Source organism: Ochotona princeps, chromosome 21 (genome assembly GCF_030435755.1).
Source record: "Ochotona princeps isolate mOchPri1 chromosome 21, mOchPri1.hap1, whole genome shotgun sequence".
In the NCBI taxonomy this organism is placed as follows: Eukaryota; Metazoa; Chordata; class Mammalia; order Lagomorpha; family Ochotonidae; genus Ochotona; species Ochotona princeps.
Window position 1 is genome coordinate 37,598,735 of NC_080852.1, and position 20,036 is coordinate 37,618,770.

The window sequence follows — 20,036 nt, forward strand, 5'->3', positions numbered from 1 at the left end:
TTTTAAAACACCTTGGAAAGCAGACAACAGCAATCTGCAAACAGTCACTTCCAAGCTATTCTGGTCCTGACCCTGAATAAGAATCACTCATTCAATAATGCAAGAGGGAGGGAGAGAGGGAGGAAGGACAGATAGCACTGAGCCAGGCAAGAGTCTGGAGTCGGAAACTCAGCCAGGTCTTCCCTGTAGATGGCAGGAACCCAAGTCTTGAGCCATCAGCAGGGTGTGCATTAGCAGGATGCTGGAACCAGAAATAGAGCTGGGAATGCATTCCAGACACTTGGATACAGGAAGCAGGTGGGCAGTGCCTTAACTGCCATGCTGAACGCCTGCCCCAAGGTATTCTGGTTTTAGGTTCTGGGGTAGTATTTGGTCTAATCTGTGTCCCACATTGTAGTACCCAGGTTTGAGTCCTAGCTCTGCTCCCAATTCTAGCTTCCTGCTAATGCAAACCCTGGGAGACAACAGACAATGGTTGAACCTGTTACAATCCCACACAGGGCAAGAGCATACAGTAGGCACTCAGTAACTGAAGGGGACTTCCCTTGTGCTTAACAGCACATAGTCCAAGGCAAAAGGCAGCTCAGACAAAATGCTGCCAGTTCAGTTAATGCTGCTTCCTAACAGATACCCAATCTGAAGGTAGGGAACTATGTTTGCCCCTGGGGAATGTGAAATGCGTTCATTACAGGGTCAGAATGCGTAACAATAGATGGCAGCCATGCAGTACTTCCCAAGCCCAAGTGCTATTTCAAATGTACTAGCAATATTTCCATTTTGCAGACTAAGAAACTGAGCAGCAGCAAGATTTAAGTAACATGGCCAACGCTCACAAACAGAAGCAATCAGATTACAAATACTGGCTGGCTCATTCCACAGCCCAGGCTCAGGGTACCCTTGCTGTATCATGATGTTTTTAAATAGTACTTAAACCACTGCACACATGAGCACCACCTGCAACCCTAGGCTGGCGCTTGTGGGGTATTGCCATCTGAGGTGTGCATTGGTCCTGTCACCAGTAGTCGATACTCAGGGCCCGAGCTTCCTGCAGAGATGAGACTAAGATGAGACTACGACAGAGATGAGCACTAAGCTCTTTCTTGGGTATGGATGGTAAAAAACAGTTTCCTACTGATTGGCCAACAGGGGGCCTGGCTGGTGTTTCAGGGGCGGCCATGAGGCTTGGGAATGGAGGCCACATAGGGCCTGGATCTGCCTACATCAACAACTCAGAAGTGAAAGGCACAGATGGTGTCTGACTTCAGGCTTTCTGACGTGGGGCAAGCATTTGGCATTGTGGTGAAGGCTCTACGATGCCCACACCCCACATTGGGCAGCCTAAACTTGAGTCTCAGCTCCAGCTTTCTATTCCAGCTTCCTGCTCACGTGCACACTAAGAGGAAGCAGATGATAACTCAAGTAGCTGTGCTGGTGCTTCCCAGAAGGAAGACTGGCTTGGAGCTCCAGGTCCCCAGGGTCAGCCTGGCCCAGTCCTGGCTGTTGCAGTCATTTGAGGAGTAAATCAGCAGTTGGCAGAATTCTGCCTCTTGCCCTCTGTTTTTTAAAATAAATTCTTAAAATGTTTTTAAGGGCCTGTGCGGTGGCCTAGCAGCAAAGTTCTCACCTTGAACGCACTAGGATCCCATATGGATGCCGGTTCTAATCCCAGTGGCTCCACTTCCCATCCAGCTCCATGTTTGTAGCCTGGGAAAACAGTCAAGGATAGCCCAAAGCCTTGGGACCCTGCACCCGCGTGGGAGACCCTGAAGAAGTTCCTGGATCCTGGTTTCGGATCAGCTCAGCACCAGCCGTTACGGTCACTTGGGGCGTGAACCATCGGACATAAGATCTTCCTCTCTGTCTCTACTCCTCTCTGTATATCTGCCTTTCCAATAAAAATAAATAAATCTTAATATTAAAAAAAGAATCAAATGAGAGACTGGCACTGCCTATCATGCCAGCATCCCATGTCAAAGTGCCAGTTCTAGTACTAGCTGCTCAGCCTGAGTCAGCTCCTTGCCAGTGTGCCTGGGAAGCAGCAGGTGACGGTCCAGTGCTTGTGTCCCTGCACCTAGGTGGCAGACCTGGAGGGAATTCCTGGCTCCTGAACTCAGTCTGGCTAAGCCCTGGCTGTTCCAGCCACTTAGGTAACCAAGTAACAGATGGAAGATCTCTTTCTCTGTCTCCCCACCTCCTTTTAAATAAGTAAATAAACAAATCTTTTAGAAATGATTGAATAAACTAATATTCACCAAAAATGACATGATAAACTAATAAGTTATTGAAGATTAGCAGGAAGAAACCCAGCCATCAACAAGATTGTTCAAACAGGAGGGGTCATTATAATGACAGCTTACAATGCAAATGCTACCAAAAAAGAAGCACAAAGCAAAAGTAAAACCATTTCTACTCCCTCTCACTACCCCCCACATTCTTCTGTAGGATTCTTTAAAGTTTCCTTTGCATCTTTCCATACAAGTCCTATTGGCATAAAGCCATATAGATATGCTTAGACATATTGTACTCCAAGTTGAGCAAGCCTGATTTGAAAGTGTAAAACTCAAAATTCCAAAACTGGAAACATTTTTAAAACATTTTTTCTTTCATTTGCATATTTAAAAGGCAGAGAGAGCAGTAGGGCAAGGTTACTTCCCATGTGCTGGCTCACTCTCCTGCAACAGCTGGGGCTAGGCCAGCCCAAACCTAGGAGACAGAAACTCAACCCAGGTGTCCCATGCGGGTGGCAGGGGATGAACTACTGAAGCCAACAACCACTCTCCCAAAGTGTGCATAAATAGAAAGCTGGGATTGGGAGAGGAGCTGGAACTCCAGCCTAAACACTCAGACAATGGACTCCTGCTTGGGGTCTTAAGCATCATGTCAAATGGCCATTCCCAAGTCAGAAACATTTTAGAAGTTGATGTGATGCCACAAGTAAAAAATCCCATTCGCAACCTCGTGTGACAGGTCAAGGTGAATCATTATATACATACAAATATTCTCAAATCTGGGGGGAAAAAAGGAAACACTTCTAGCCTCAAACATTTTGAACAACGGTCACAACCTGCTTCCATGATATCTTATCCCTCTTCCAGTTAGGTGGATCTTTGAAGCATTTTCCACATGAACACACTCTCTGCCTCACCCTCTCGGGGTAGGTGTGGTGTAACCAACAGAGCCCCTATTGCATGCAAGAATATTTAATCTATGTTCTTTTTTCTTTAACCTTCACAAGCGATGCAGGTCATGCCACGCTCAAGTTGGCGCTCGCCAGTGTATTCACACTGCAGACAAACTTTGAGAAGTAAAATTTGGGGACAAGCACCGGTGCACCCATGTGCTGAGTGTTAACTGTTCATTTGCTTGTTGCTGCTGCTAAGACAAGAGCCCTGAGCTTCAGGTAAACCCAGAGCCTCTAGCTACCCATCAAGGATGTCTGAGGTCAGACGACAGTATTTTCCAGCAAGTGGTGGCTGCAGAAACACTAACACGCCAATGCACAGTTCTCATAGCCGCTTCAGCACACAGCACAGCCAAGTTAAGAACACCACTGTCCTCCAGGGCTGCCTTCCCCAACCTAGCATCCCATACCTGGACCCCAGCAAGTTCCTCCACAGGACAGGGCTTGGCAGGGCGGGGCACATCATCCCCAAGTACAATTATATAACTGCGCAGATTCATCTTGGAAGGCAGCCCTTGGCAGAAGCCTTGAGTCTACCCACATGGCTCATAGCTCAGTAGCCTCCCAGCCACCTACCACTCCCAGACCCCCAAAACCCTCCCACAGTGGGGTCACTGCCCCTGCTGCTCCCTGATGACCACATCTCAAAGCTGCCTCACTGAGTTCAGGGCTTCCCATCAAGTGCTACTCAGCAGCGGGTCCACCCATGCCCCACATCCCTTCATCTTCATGACTCCTCCCTCCTCCCAGCTTCTTTGGCCGTTCTACACTCAGCTCCACCAGTGGCCTTGCTCCATGCTGCTGCCAAGGCCCTCCATGGATCCTAGCATACAGCAGGTGCTCAGCCAAGACTTGCACCGAAGTTCCCTCCCACCCCCATCCACAGGGAACACATTCCCACACTCCAATACAAGTTGGAAACTGCAGAGAGTGCAGAGCCCTATATACACTCTGCTTTCCCCTCTACCCACAAGAAAGTTTAATTTGTAAACGAGTTCAAGAGAAGAACAGCAACACTGTGAGCTGCGACCCAGCATACCTCCCCCTCTTTTTTTTTTTTACCCTTTCTTTATTAGATAGAGAACTTTGACCCTTTCACTTAAAGCAAGTTCTTCCTGGCTTCTTTTTGGCATCTCTGATTCACCAGCGTGCTCTGAGGACACTGCCAAGTGCAATTAGGGTCGCCTGGACACAAGGACAGCACACCGTGACAGATGACCTGAGGCTGATGCAGCCAGCGAGTGATGGTGGGTGGATAGCAAATACCACATGGATACGCTGACAGCAAGACACTTCACATCCTGGCTGGGACACAACAGGATGACACAAGGTTTCGTCATGTTATTCAGAAAGGCATAGGATTTGGTACTTATTTTTTCTAGAATTCCATGTTTTGGGGCTGTGGTTGATCACAGGCAATTGACACCATGGGGAGCAAACTGTGGAGCAGCAGAATGACTTCAAGTGAACAGATGCTTCAATCCCTGTCCTCTCCCGCAGACCCAGATACAGGCAGCATCTACAAACTTCAGCACACACACACACACACACACACACACACACACGCTGGGTCTCTGTTTCCACCTATGCTCTTCCCACCACCTGGCACTTAAGCAACTCACCCAAAATATCCATCAAGGGAAGAAAAAGCTCTGCAGGCTCACCATGTGGGCTGGAAGGGGAGCCCAAGCCTGGTGGATGAGGTTTTCCCACAAAGAATGCTGCAAAGAATAAACCATGCTCTCAGAAAACTGGGTAAGGCCTGCCTAAACGGAGCATTTGTCAGGCACTTTCTAAGCACCATCCCACTAGATGCTCTCAACAGTCCCAAAAGGTGGGCACAGCCATCTCACTGTCAGGAAAACAAACAGGGTCTTAGAGAAGCCGAGCTGCTGGGATCACACACTTGGCAGGTGGCAGAGGACATCTTAAACAATCAGAACTGGCAGACCAGAACTTGCCTGCTCAAGCCTACACTTGAGCTACGTGAGGGTGATATATTAGGAATGAGACTATGGGTGGGTAATCCAAGCTGGGACCGTTATACGGGGTCACCCCGTGTTCAGTGCTGACATGGGGAATGGCTTTGGGGTGCAGCCCTAGCCCTGCACAGGAGACAGGTCCAGCCCAGGTCACTGCAGGTCCCGTCCAGGTATGAACCCACACCTGCTGAGTCAGAGGCTGGAGCTGGACATGAGCCTCAAATAACACGAGGGAACTCAGGCACTCCACTTAGAACCCACCCAGATCCTTAGAAAAAAATCACCTCCCCTAATCCTCATGGCAGTCTGGAAGGATTGGTGAAGCAATCTCCATTTCACAGAGGAGAAAACCAACCACAAACTACTGCAGTCAGACCTTTCCAAAACCACTCTGGGCACAGCAGAGGTTTCCTTCAATCCTCATGTCAGCCTTGCAGGTGGAAATGAGCCTTTCTTGCTGAGAGAGAGACCCTCAGCCGAAGGGCTTTGGAAACACTCACTCATTCACTCCCTTCCTCTTCTATCATTCATTTGCACAGATATTTACTGCATACCACAGATGTGATAACAGGGCGATGGTGAGCAAAACACCCCCATCATTGCCCACATGGGGCCTACATGCTAATCCATTAGAAAGAACGAGAAGATGCAAGTAAACAAAGCACAAGGACTTCAGGTAAGAACCATGTGGACTTAAGACAGAGCAGGGGCAGGGTTGGGGCTGGAGTCCTGACTCCTCTGGGCAGGATGACAGAGGGAGTGAGACGCCATGGTAGGAAGGGGCTGGACGCTTGAGGACACAGTGAGCAACCTTCTAGGCAGAGGGCACAGCAGAAGCCAAGAAGACATTCAAGCCCAGAGCACCCAAAGGACTGAAAGGAGTCAGGGTGCAGGAGGGCAAAGGGCACAGCAAAGCAGCCCCCGAGAGGGAGGCGGGAGGTGCCCCATTCCACCTGAAGAGGCAGCTGTCACTATAGCTTCTCCTCCTCTCAAATGTCATGTCCAAACACCATTAAAATGTCCACCCGACTAAAAAACTGAGAGCTCCTCCAGTGAAAGCAAACTAGAAAGACGAAGTGTCATTATTCCAAACAAAGAAATGGAACTGAATGCCCTTACATCTTAATGAGGACTCAGCACCCAACATGCTGTTGGTTGTGTCTATTGACTGGACATCCTGCAGACGTGATTCTGTGTATGCAGTGAGCATGGAGTTGTTCAGAAAGCCCTGGGCCTGCGGAGGCAAGTCACCAGCCATCTGATGTTGCAGGGCTGGCTGCACACCTGTGAACACTGCATTCTCTGCTAGAGGACATGAGCTCAGGACTGCAGCTGAACAACTATGCGAAACAGGTTCTGAAGGGACACCAGGACATTCACTTCCGAAGGATGACTCAGGGAAGACAACTGCCTCTCCCTCACAGACGCCCTGCCAGTCAGAATCCAGAGCTGATCAAGGACCAGGGTGGCCCTCAGTAGCCAGGCCACACATTTAAATCAGACCTAGAAAAGGCAAACAAGGTACTAAGAGTGGGCTGGGCCAGGTACCCAGGGTTGAGGCAAAGCCATGGCCAGTCACATGCAGGAGAGCAGAGCCTTGTGAATACTGTGGGAACCTACAGGTGTGTCTCAATGACAAGCACTTCCTTTTGCACAAATACTGCAGACAGTCAGAGTTTCCTGGGGTGGACGTCCGCCTTGTCCAGGTAGCATTGGCCAAAATGAGCATCCTGGAGTTGAAGGCAGCATGGAAAGACAGGAGGAGCAGCATGGAGACCCGGCCGCAGTAGGGACTGCTGGGCCAGCCACACAGGGGAACAGCAGAGAGATATGGTGAGGACACTGGCTCAACTAGCAGGGCTGCCACACAGAGAAGGAATTAACTCTCAGTGTCTCAAGCTCAAGATCAACTCTAGCTGAAATGAAGGCAGAACTTCTTTAAAGCACAGTGTTCTCCACTGTATTCAGTGGACACATTTGGGGTTTGGGCGGATACACAGAGCAGGGTAAGTGACAGAGGAAAGATAAAAATTTATCCCGTAGGAAGAGTGGCTTGAGGGACTGGCTTCATCCAATGTATGTGGACATAGCTTCTGGCCCTTCTCATAACTTGTGCAAGTTTATTGGGCTCAGCCAAAGCACAGAACAAAATAGCTATGGGAGTCCTAGTTGAAGTCTGCAGGGTCTACAGCTGAATGTGAGGAAACATGGCTGCGTTAAGACCAAGCCTCTCTGCCCATTGGCATAGTATATCACTCACGTCTCCTACAACACCTTGATCAGTAGACTCTCCTTACACAGTTCAATGGCTTATGGCAGGATGCTCTAAACATCCCATAGAATCTCTCAATTCCAAGCTCACCTTTTGGGGAGGAAAAAAAAAGGTGAATGAGAGCCATCTAACAAAAGTACCTGTGAAATGGTGTCATGCCTGCCTGTGAACACTTCCAGGACACAGAATACAACATTGTGTGCATGCTATGGGTACAGAGGCTGCCTGAACAGAAACCTAGAACTATTGCATTCATGTCCCACCAAAGCTCCCTTGGAATCATTGGTTAGCAGATAAAAAGATCCCTAAGTGTGAGGACCCAGGAGAGCTGTTCCTTCCTGCCACTCAGTGTCCAGGAAAAGTGGGCAACAGATTCTGCACAGGGAGTCTGGGAGTGACCAATGCTATTGAGTGAAAAACTGAATGACAGTGTGAGTCCTTGCCAAGCCCTTTTGGCTGTTCTCATGCAGAATTTTCTCAAATAAGTCACCTGCCTACCTGCCTTCCCCACCCATCCATCCATTCTGAAAATGTTCATGCAGGCCCTTCCAAAGCCTGGCAGGGGGTGTAACACCAGAAGAGGGTCACCTTCACCACAGTCCACAGGGAAACACAATGAAGAAACTCCCTGAGCGAACAGGAATGCCACAGGGCTTCAGGGCAAAACAACAGGCACATACACAGGAACTTCATCCAGTCTAGGATTTCAGGATTAGTTCTCTGAGGGCCAAAGAGACTTCATTTTCTACCAATATACAGTTCCAAAGCAGGTCTCCATAAACCACCACAGCCCAGGAAACTATGGTCCAGCGGATTAGAAAAACACAAACAAACAAACAAAAAAACAGACAGTATCACCCAGCACAGAGACCTCCACCCTAGCACTTACGAGAAATTTAAAAGTTCACACACACACACACAAAAAAGCCTAAAGAAAACTATGCCTGGATTTCAAATTTTTTTGTACCCAAAGACTCTCCTGTTTTAATCTATCCTGTACACATTTTGAAGTTCCTCCTATCTTACAGATGATCTATTTGTGACTATGATTTGGGGGATCTGTGGTTGGTAATGAGGTAATGTGAAACTCTGTGGCCCTAAGACCACAGTTCAGCAACACTACTCAACAACGCATCTTACGAGGCCTCAGTAGACAGACAGCTGGGTATATCATGCTCATGGATAGGGAGGCTCCACTACAGATGACAAGCCTCCTTGAATAAATCTGCTGTGAGGAGTGACTCAAACATTGGCCCTGAAGACCCCTGCCATTTTAAATATCTTAAATATTTAAAATAGTCAAAATATTTTAAACATTCTAAATATTTAAGTATCATTTTAAAAATTTGCTTCCCCTAGGTCTTGGTTTCCTTACGTGCCTTTTAGGTCCGAATTTTGTTGTCTATCAATCCACTGTAACTTCATAACCGTGTTCCCACAAATCCACTGTAACCTCATGACACCTGATGGCCATATCCGGTGGCCCCTCCCCCTAGTGCTCATCCACTGCCACACCTAGCAATGCCCTGTGGCCCTGACAGTTCTATCCACCAATCCCTCAAGGCCCGTATACAGCCATATCCACCAATCCCTCATTGCCCCCTGATGCCCACTCCCAGTCATAAAGGCACATCGCATGTGTGCCACCTGCTTCTTCTTGCTCCTCCCCTCTCTCTTCCCTCGGAGCCCCCTCCTGCCACTATGGCAGGAGACATCTCTTTCCCTCTCTCTGCCTCCGCTCCTGCCCCCGTGGCCATCTTCCCTGCTGGAATAAAACCTGCTGTGTGGCTCACTGCACTTAGTGTTTCAGGATGTGATAGCAAATTAAAAAGAGTTTATATCAAAAAGAGCTGACGCTGAAAAGACCTAACACCTGCGACCTCACCAGACATCCCCCCAACAAATCACCACGGAGTGACTTTGTCCTTCAGGTTACCGTTGGCTAACTTACAAGGTTGGTTCTTAAACTCACTTGCAAGGTGTTTCCTTACTAGCTCAAGGCTGATAATGAAGCTGTTGTTGGTATCAAGGGAGAGACAGACAAAAAGAGTAGGGGACCAGAGAACCCAAAAAACACCTGTGATTCTAGGGAAAAAAAACTTTTCTTAGAAGCTGAGACTATAGTCAGTTCGGAAAGGATGATTTATAGGCACCACTGGAGAACTTGTTTATTTACATAAAACAACTGGACTTCTACCTTCCATTAAAAAAACTCAATTCCAGATAGATTATATTCCTAAACATGAGAAAATAAAACTTTTCTTAGAAGACAATATTGTACAGCTTTGGGGAAAGGATATGTCTTTAAGTAAGACACCAACAGTGTAGATCATGAAAAAGCAATGGAGGTAAAACGTGGGACTGCAAGTCAGATGCCAGTCAGGATGTCCCACATTCTTCCTCTGGTTGCTGTCTCAAGCTTCCCGCTCAAGCAGACCTGGGGAGCAGCAATGACAGCTCGCATCACTGGGTCACCATCACCCACAAGGGAGACAGACCTCCCCGCTCTGGCCTGGCACAGCATTTGGGAAACGAGACAGTGGGTGGGCACTCTCTGCTGTCTCTTTGTCTGGGAAAAGCAGTGGGAGCAGCAGCAAGAAGTAAAGGTTCAGATTGACGCATCTGACCTCAATAAAAACTAAACCTGTTTCATGTCATTACATAATAAAGAAAAGCTGCATGCTGGGCAGACAATGAAAGATCCAAGTATCTAGGGTGTGGCAAGAAAAGACAATCTACATAGAATGAGTTTAATTTCATGTTCACAGAAGAGGAAAACCAGAGAAAAAAAGGCAGAACAGAACAGGTGCTCCAGGTCCACAGTTGCCTCTGGCTCCCCAGTGCCCACGGTGGAGGCCTGCTTATGGGTGGTGCCTGGTTCAGCAAGGCTCAGGCCTCAGGAACAGGTTCATGCTACAGTGGAGAGGTAGGGTCCCAACAAGAGGGTGAGTTCCTCCTGCTTCCTCTCTGCTCCCATCCAGGGACCAGGCACCTCAGACTCCCTATCCCGCACAGCTCTAAGAAATCCATCTTTGGTCTGTAACAGTCTCAGATCCCCTAATTAACAATGACAGGAACAGCCTGGAACTTCACTCCCAGGAGCACAGGGGGGGCTGTCGCCATGACATGGGCTGTAGTCCCATTCAGACCCTTCAGGTCCACCAAGAGGATCCAGAGAAACACAGTGTAGGAGAAGAGGCCAAGGAAACGGTACCCAGAAGGCAGGAGTGTGGAGGGGGACAACAGAGGATGAAACAACCAAAGCTGTGTCATCACAGTCACCCTCCAGACCAACAGTGAGCAAAGGTGTCACAAAGCATGCAGCTTCTGTGTCAAGAAGGTTGTCTCACCAAACCGTGCATCTCGCCTGGAGGCCCACCTCCATGCAGCACGTTGGGATGAAGGACCTTAGAGGAAGGTTCGATCTCAGGGCCTGTCTTGGACTGTACTGTGTCTCTGGAGTTCTCCCTCCCACTGGAATGAATGAGCTAGCATGGGAGGAGCTTGCTATAAGCAGGCTTATCCTCCCATTCCTCCTTCCCTCATGTATGCAAGTACACACATGCACACACACACACACACACCCCCATGCACGCAGTCTCCATATCACAGCCCCCTCCTAGCCTTTCTGCTGTCCACCAGGCACTGAAGCACTCATAGCCACTGAGCAGACACCTAGGCTGGGGTCCTGGCCTATCCCAGCCTCCTACAACCAACCCCTGTTCTTTATGAACAGGGACAGCCATTTCGGGAACTCTGCAGTAGAAACAGGACACAGGCACGGACAGAAGCTACATGTGCTTTTTCGGTATGCGAGAGACGCCTGGGTACCTGGGGCACATGCACCTGCTGAAGAGACTCAAGGCTGAGCACTGAGGATGAGCCATCTAAATTCAACGGGGTGACCTTCTGAGAGGGAAAGGGAAACAGCAGGCCTCGCTGAGGACCCACACTCTGGCCTTGACAGGTTCAGCGACACCTTCAGTGAGCCAGGCCTCTCAGACAGGAAAGTAACAGGAAGTGTCAGGTCCCAGGATACTTTGACCTGGTCCTGTGATGCAGGACTCTCCAATCCCCTCCACAGGAATGCCAAGCTGATGGCCACACCACAGAACCCTGGAGCACATACCGCCTGTGGGTGGGTCAGTGTGCAACTTATATAACCTTTTGTGGCAGCCCTGGGAGAGTCATGGGTCCCCTAAAGCCCTCCTAAAATCACGTCCACCCCTGGAAAACCACCCATCCACACCAGCCCTGCTCATGGCTTTTGTGGGTGTGCAATAACAGTCGGTGTCCCTCCTGCTACTGCAGCGCGCCCTGGGAAGAGTCCCTCCACCTCCTGAACACCCTTCCCCCTGGTGCTGAGACACCTGCCTCTCTAGAAGCCAGTCCATTAGAGTCCATCTTCCTGCCCACACTCCACTCCAGCCACTGCGAGCCAGCTCACCTGTGCCCCTGGAGGCCTTGGCCTTCCCGGTTCAGCAAGCCTTTGATCGGCTCCCAGCAAACGCACTCCAGTTTCTCTTTGGCTCAGAATGAATTTTTAACGTGTCCAGACTTTTACCAAGCACTTTGTGCCTCGTACCAGCAGCACGCACACTGACTGTTACCAACAACCAAGAAGATAGCATCTCTAGCAGCTGCCCCTGGGGGAAACTTCTACCCCTCTTCATTCTCACTCCTGGGGCAGGCAGATGCACCAAAGGCAGGATGCACTAGGCTGGGGGGAGGGGTGCCCAGTTTTTCTCCAGGCCACAGAAACAGAACCAGCACAGAGTTCCCAGCCCTGGGACAGGGACAGCAGCTCTTCCTTCTCCACTTACTCCCAGAACTCCATGACCGGGGAGGTGGCATTCTGCAGGGACACGTGGCTGTGGTTGCTCATGTTCAGTTTCTGGAACTCCACACAGCGCTCTGCAGTGGAAACAAGACAGAGAACACGGGAGGGTTAATCTGGACAAGGGCCGCATCCTGGAACGGGCCCAAAGCTGATGGTGCAAGCAGGCAGTCAGCCGTGGCAGCTCAACATCAACAGGCCTGAGAACACGGGAGGGAGGGATCAATACTGCGCAAATAGCCACAGAGACGGTCGGTGGCATCAATACAAGGTGAAGGTCTTGGGGGCCGGGGACCTATTCTCGGCCCTTCCCACCTGGGCTGCCCTCTTGGACTCCTCCAGCTTGGTCCCCAAGCCTTCACTTTCCCCACTTCCCACCTCGGGCCCCTCCATGGCACTTCCCCATCTTGCTCAGTAGCCCCTGTGGGAACAGAGAGACAACAGAAGCTGGTCACTTGTGAAGCGCATGGGGCATAGATGCCACCTAGCCTCAGTTTCCTTTACACAATAAGGAGCTAAAATGGCAGCCGATAACAATATGAACCTGCTTGCACAGGGAAGCCCAGGGCTCTTCAAATGCCCTGCCTGAATTTATTCATTTCCTAATATTCAGAATTCTCAGCTCAAAACATGCGTGCATTCATCCTTCAAAGCCCAGGGCCACCCATGTGGAAGCCTTCCCCCATCATCTCTCCTGGAATTCTAAGCAGGATGGAATTCACAGCCTCCCTAGGGTCTGGCATTGTGAGTAAAGCCGCAGCCTATCATGATAATATCCCATATGGATGCTGGATTGAAACCTGGCTGCTCCTCTTCCAATCCAGCTCCCTGCTAAGGTGCCTGGAGAAAGCAGTGGAAGTTGGCTCAATGTTTATTTAGATCCCTGCTAAAGACATGGAGACTCGGATAAAATTCCTGACTTTGACCTGACCCAGTCCAAACCATTGAGGTCCCCTGGGGAGTAAACCAGGAAACAAAACACCTTTCCCTTTCTGTTTTTAGACTCTGATTTTCAAGTACATAAATTCTCTAAAGGAATCACTTCTCTCTCATCCCTTAACTTGGAAGAGGAGGAGGTGAAGTTTGGAACAGCAGGGTTCAGAAAGGCACCCTCTCCCTGCTCTTCCAAGACTTCAGCAGAATTAACAGCAAACTTCAGTCAGCATTCCAGCCCTGTGCACCGTGGCTGGTGCCCAGTACTGTCCACCACTATGGATGCAGGGCCCTCGATCTACAGAGCCAAACATGGCTCCCTTAGGTCAGGGGCCCAGCATTTGCTTCCTGGGAGTCCAGGTACCCAGCGTGATGGCAGTCACCACCCGCCTTCCTCCAGACCCCTCTTCCTCCCCACTTATTGATGAGCCCTCTTGGTTGCATCTGTGTTCTCTGGGCCAGGCATGTTTCTGACCATGAGGCAGGTGTCACCTGCTTTTAGAGATGAAAACCTTGCCCAGGGAAAAATCCTAATTGCCTGCCTCCTTTCCACACCCCTGGCAGGTGCCAAACTAAACTCTGAAAAGAGCTGTCCAACCCCTACGCTGAGTACTGAGGGGCACTGAGATCAGAAATTATAGCAACACGTTCTGATGTGTCCTGATCCCTTCTCTTGGATGGCAAGCTCTCGGATTTTACTGGGTCCCCTAAAACAGCATTTCACAAATTGTTCTCCCAAGAACCAAAATAAATAAACAATAAAACAAACAAGCAAGCAAACAAAAACCCCACAACTTTCTCAGCCACCCAAGGTTGGCCAATTGCTTTTGTGAAAATATTTAATTGTGCACAGATGAAATGAGTAGCAAAGTCTTCACGGTGGCACTACTACAACTCTAAAAGCCACATTAAGTACGCTAATTAAACTCCAACAAAAATATGGAAGCAATGCAATTCAAAATAATACAAAATTGTTGTGCAGGGTAATGCCACCGGTTGAAATTCAGTTGCTTTCCTAACAGAAGAACTAAGCCAACCAGCAGGAAATGGTTTATTCCCGGCTAGGCTACTTCAGACTTGGTTTTGCCACCACCTTCCTCTACAGTACCCTTTTCCTCCCAACCGGCTGATTCTCAACTGGCCTCCACTGAGTCCCCTGTAACCCTCACCAATACATGCCGGCTCCCTCCCCCTCGACCAGCGCTGTCCTGTTGGTCATGCGTCTATGTATCCACCTTTCACTGTGAACAGGTTTTACAGAGTCAGGTGCAGTCACAGGAGGTTGTGCAGGCAGCCAAGAACATGTTTATGCAGCATCTTCGGATCACACATATACACACAGCTGCACTCGCCCAGGGGCCACTCAGAACACATCCTGAATCCTAACTGGATGCCTGCCTTTTTGCGGGCTCAGGACAAAGCAAGGCTAAGAGCCAGAGCCCTAAAGAAAGGGGGTCGGGTCTCCACAAAGCATGCCCGGCAGCGAAGTGGGGTGGAGGGCTGAGCCTGCACTTCCCAGATCTAAGGTTCTCTGCTCCTTCCTGGGTCTGCACACACAACTGGCAGAAGAGACGGCATTGCCATTCCCCCAACCGTGCCAAGCCCTGGGCCCAAAGCTGCAACTCCCAGAGCACATCCAGCTCAGGTGTACTAGTCTGTATTATCAATCACTCCTCAGGAGGACAGGCCACTTCCAAGCCTGACCTAGTCAGTGGGGGACGGCTTATAGTAAGTATACCGACGCCAGTCTGAAGGCAACGGCTGCTGGGCATGAGGCCTGGAAGGGCTCGGAGGCCTAGGCTAGACTCAAACGATCGACTAATTATGCTTGCTGTGTGCAGAGTCATCTGGGACAGGGCTGATCCATGTTTGCCTTCCCTAGGATTACAAACCTCAACCTCAATCAGATGACAAATCGAAGAGCAAACAGAAGGTCAAAATCAAAGGCAATCTACTGAAGTGTGGAGGCCAGCTGGGTCAAGCAGGTGAAGCAAGTGGTTAAAGAAGGCTGGGTGGGACCTGTGGCAATGGGAGGGCAGAAGCCTCAGACTACAGCCACAGTAACTTTCCAGCGGCTGCCATCGGGGACAGGCAATCCTATGGGCCAGGGCTCATGGGAGCTGTGCATTTCTCAAAGCATCTCGAAGCTTGGGTTTTTACATGAAGTCTTCTGACTTGTACATTCTGACAACCACACCCTTGCTATCCATAAGCACAGGGAATGTCCCACTGTTGTGCCAGCTCTGCCAGTCCTAGGGCTGAAGGTTGCAACTCCCAGAAGACCCCCAGACTCGACCCTCCACCCCCCAACCTCAGCAAGGCCGTCCCAGGAAGCTGGATTCACAATGAGAGCCCAGAGGCCACAATTGGCCTTGAAGATAGGGACTTGGCCCCGGTGTCACGGTGGCAGGCAAGAGCAGCAAACACCCTCTCCAGGGAGCCATACCTGTGTTCCACTCATGTCCACAGGTGGCCCAGGGCAGCTCAGTGGTAAAGCAGTTGCTCAGGTAGAAGATGGCCCAGGCCAGGATAATGATGTAGTACACATTGAGGTGGGCCTCAATCACCTGTGTGGCATAGCCAATGCCTGCAAGGACAGAGCGTGAGAGGGTGTGTGAGCCTCCATGAGCCCCCACGGCCCGCAGCGCCCAAGCAGCATCTCCTCCCCCTTCCCAGCACACGGCCCTCACCTTCAAACAGAGGGCAGATTTTCCGCCAACACGTGATGCCACCTTCACTGGTGAACTGGCCTAGGGCTGTCTCCAGGAAGAACACTGGGATTCCACAGCAAATGAAGAACACCACGTAAGGAATCAGAAAGGCCCCTGTGAGGAGACAGAGGATTGGCATGAGAACCACATCTGGCCATGCAGGAGGTCAGTAAGAAGCACCTGTCGCAGGCCACACAAGGCATCCTCCAGGCACTAACCCCAGTTCCCACGGTGAGCCCAGAGCCAGAGCACAGGGTGCCGTATGTGCGTCCCGAGCTGGACCATAAGGCACCAGTATGCACCCTAAGCTGGAGCACATGGTGCCTGCCAACATGTGTACTCCAAGCCGGAGCATGAGGCACCAGTGTATGTGTGTCCTGAGACAGAACATGAGGCACTGGTGTGTGCACCCTGAGCCAGAGCACGAAGCACTGGTGTGTGCATCCTGAATTGGTGCATGGGGTGCCAGTGTGTGTGTCCTGAGCCGGACCACAGTGCACCAGTGTGCATACAACAAGCCAGAGCAGGGGGTGCCAGCATGCGTGCCCCAAGTTGGTTGGCCTCAGCTTCCCCACCTGCTGAACAGGGCTCTCACTACTCTACTTGTGACAGGATGGCTGGGCGGCTGAGACAATGATGGAAAAACCAAGTTTTATTTGTTTGCTTCTTGGAGTCAAACGTGTCATTCCCCAGCACAGGCCTCTTGGTTGCCTATATGCCACATCTGTCCTTTCAAAGTCATCCCAACAGACCAGGCAAGGGGGTGCTCCTTCTTCTTGGGCAATGACTTGCATAAATAAATGAATAAAACCTCACCATTTCCAGGAGAAAAGTATTTTCAGGGAACTCCTCAACAAGCACAGAGATAAGTGGTCCTGGTGTGTGGCCCAGAGGGACCTCAGGGTGCAGGGGAGAGGCCCCTCCTCTGCCGCACCCCTGTCTCATCCTGGCTGGGGGCCTTTCTGGGAGACCAACTGGATAACAGCAGTGACCAGAAGGTGATCTTCCCAAACCCTGGTCCTCTTGCTGCTGGTGACAGAGCAGGGAAACGAACCCACCACTCCTCTGCTATCCGATCTCACAGGTGAGGCAATGCACTGAAACCGTGCCTGGCCACAGCGAGGACTGACCAGGAGCTGCGATGCTGATGGCGCCCAACAGCAGAGCCGTGTGCACCACGTTTCCTGAGTACTCGGCTGTGCTGGGCCACTGACCAAGCAAAGACTTCATGCGAAAGGAAGAAGCAGCCACTGGGGTTGGCGCCCTAAACAGGTGTCTCTAAGGAGGTGGACAGTCGCCAGGCTGGAATCCCATGACACCAGGCAGCAAAAAGTGTGTCTGCAAAGTCATTCGAAATCTTGAGGATCAGAATGAATTGTAGGGTACTGCCCTGGTCACCCCGTCATTTCCCTGCGAGACCCAGAGCCTAACCTAACCAGATGATGCGCACGTGAAAACCAGTGTCATGCAACCAAAGTTCTGCGCATACACTGGAGACTTGGCAGGTTTGAGAGGGAAGAGAAAAAAACACAAACAAAAACTTAACTGTAATGACTCACTTTTAAACTTTACTCACTACAACCTTTTAGTATAAAAAAATAAAAAATAAAATCTGTGGGAGAATTTGTAATTCACCAAGCTTATCCTGTTTCCTGCTTTCAGGAATGTGTTCTGCTTTACCTTAACAACTTCCCATAGAAAAAAAACCCCAAAACCACAGGTAATAGGACAGCTCTGGCTTGGCCCTGTCCCAACAGTTCTCCCAGCGGACATCACAGTTCAACAGAGGCTGACTTTGCAGAGAGAAGCTGACCCCTCAGCCCAGGACACAGGACTGTCCAGGCCTGTGCGCTCTCTGCCCCTTGCCAAGCCGTCAACCCCCGGCAGCCACTTGGTTGCCAGTGCAGGGCAGCCTGAAGGAAGGAGTCCAGCCGCCCTGTTCTTGCTCTCCCTGCAACTGCTTGTTCAGGAAGTCCCGCTCAGTCCCTGCCAGCCAACTTCTGCGTCCCCCTTTCTACGTTGTTGGTGGGCGGGGAGGTGTAAGGACTTGTTGCAGGGGTGCAGGCACCATAAGGAATGCAGGGGAATACACAGATCTGGACATCTCTGAATGAAATGATGCCACTGAAGATTTTGACAAGATCGCCTGTCGTTGGACCTGCCAGGCAGCCCTGCCGATGAGGAGCGGGGCTCAGAGGAGAGCTCCTTGGGCCAGACACCGCTTCTCGGAGCCAGGGCCTTGGCCGTTCCCGCAGCATCTCCTGCCAAGACTGGGCTCCTATCACCTCCCTGTCCCTCTCCCCTCCCACCATCTCTAAGCAGCTCATCTGCATGAAGTCAGCGCTGCTGCCGTCGTGGTGGGTGACTCGGGGGCCAGGAAAAGAAACTGTTGGGTGCCAAGTCCTCCACCGGAGAGGCCTAAAATATCAGGCCAGGAAAGGGTCTTCCAAGAGGAGGCCGGAAAGGAATCAGTGGGGGGCGGGCCCAGAAGTTTGCCCCTATTGTCATTCCCACTCCAGTTTATTTACAACAAGGCCTTGGGGTCAGGATCCCAGATACATCACAGGTTAAATAACTGCCTTCCCCGACTCTTGGCTTGCTCATCTGCCAAATGGGCCCGCTCCTGGGTGCACAGGTTGCTAGGAGGAAGCAACGAGAACAGTTCAGTGCAACAGACAGGTGGCGTTTCGGAAGTCCTGAGAAACCGCTACCTCTCAGAGCACAAGGGCCCTGGCCCTCGGGTCATTAGGGTTCGTCTCCATCTTCACCTTAGCTCCTAACTGAGGAGTGCCTGCGCTCTGGCAGGTGGCATACTCAGGCGCGAAGCAGCGGTGCGCACGCGCACTGGAACAGGTGCGCCAGGCCCAGAGGTGCTCCCAGGCACAGGTGGCCCGAGCTCACGCTCCTCGATCAGGGTCCCGCTTCACGCAGGCGCGGGAGGTCTCGCGCGCGCGCCCCCTCGCTCCCCGCCCCCCACAGGCCAGGAGGGGGAGCTCCCGCCCCGCGCGTCACGTGCCGGCTCACCTCCTCCGTTCTTGTAACACAGGTAAGGGAAGCGCCACACGTTGCCCAGCCCAATGATCTCCCCGGCCACGCTCAGCACGAACTCCACCTTGTTGTTCCAGTGGCCGCGCTCCTGTACCGCCTTGTCCCGCAGGTCGCGCACGGACGCCGTGTCGCCACCGGCCAGCGCCTCCGACTCCCGCGCCTCCTCAGCAGCCTTGCCATTGCCCAGGGGCAGCGTCTTCTCCGCAGTCATGGCCGTGCTGGCTGCCTCGTGCGCCGGCCCGGCTCTGCGCCGCCGCCCCGGGCGGGCAGGCTTTTCAGGAGGCGCGAGCGGGCGGGAGGAGGAGGCAGGGGGTGGAGCTGAGGACCGGGCCGGGCCAGCGCGGAGACCGGACTAGGGACGCGGCGCGGCGGCCCGGCCCGCGGGGCGCCCACGTCGCTGCCTCGGTCCAGCACGGCCGGCCAGAAAGCCGCGCGCACCTTGCGCGCGCCCCGCACCTTGTGCGCGCTCCAGCCCTGTCTGCACTCCTACCCCCTGGCCTCCTAGAAACAAGATTAGGAGTGCCCATTACGGCCTAGGCAGGTTCCAGACCCCAGACTCGGTTTCCCAGCTCTAGGAAGAAATTTCTCCCAACTTTGACGTGCACACCACAAACCTGCGGGGCTGGTCAGTAGCAGCACCGTGCCATCGGCGGCGGCCCCGAGGCAACTGTGTGTGTGGTGTCTGGCACTTATGGCCACCCTAGGTGATGCTACTAGTCCTGGACTCTGCAGGAGCGGGGAAGCCGGCTCGTACCGCCGCTGGACACCTGCAGTGGTGGTGAAACTGGAGCCAGTCGCCTAACCTCTCCGTGCCTCAGTTTCCTAGTCTGCAAAAGAGAAGACGAAGGATGGTCGGTTTCCGAGGTCTTGGCCCTTGAGGAAGGGTTCTGGAGGCTGCTGGGCTCCCTCCAAGAAAGAGCCCCTCCCCTCTGTCCTCCAGCCTTCAAACCCCTCTCACTGTGGTCATCTCTGCAGCCACATTCCCCGCAGGAAACCCTCTCTGTCCCCTCCCCCTTATGCCCTCCCCCCCCCCCCCCCCCGTCATATTTCTTGAAAGAGTAAATTGACTTGC

At 51.7% G+C, this 20,036-nt stretch overlaps 1 protein-coding gene across 1 annotated transcript in view; it reads right to left on the bottom strand.

Moving 5' to 3' along the window:
• Window positions 1-19,388, bottom strand: part of SLC6A11 (solute carrier family 6 member 11) — a 97,007-nt gene extending 77,619 nt beyond the window's left edge. The window contains exons 1-4 of the mRNA XM_004581306.2: window positions 18,941-19,388; window positions 15,896-16,030; window positions 15,652-15,792; window positions 12,259-12,349 (exon numbers count right to left, since the gene is read on the bottom strand). Coding sequence (XP_004581363.1) covers window positions 12,259-12,349; window positions 15,652-15,792; window positions 15,896-16,030; window positions 18,941-19,175 — 602 coding nt within the window. The 5' untranslated portion in view covers window positions 19,176-19,388. The remainder of the gene's footprint in view (window positions 1-12,258; window positions 12,350-15,651; window positions 15,793-15,895; window positions 16,031-18,940) is intronic.
• Window positions 19,389-20,036: the final 648 nt, after the last annotated feature.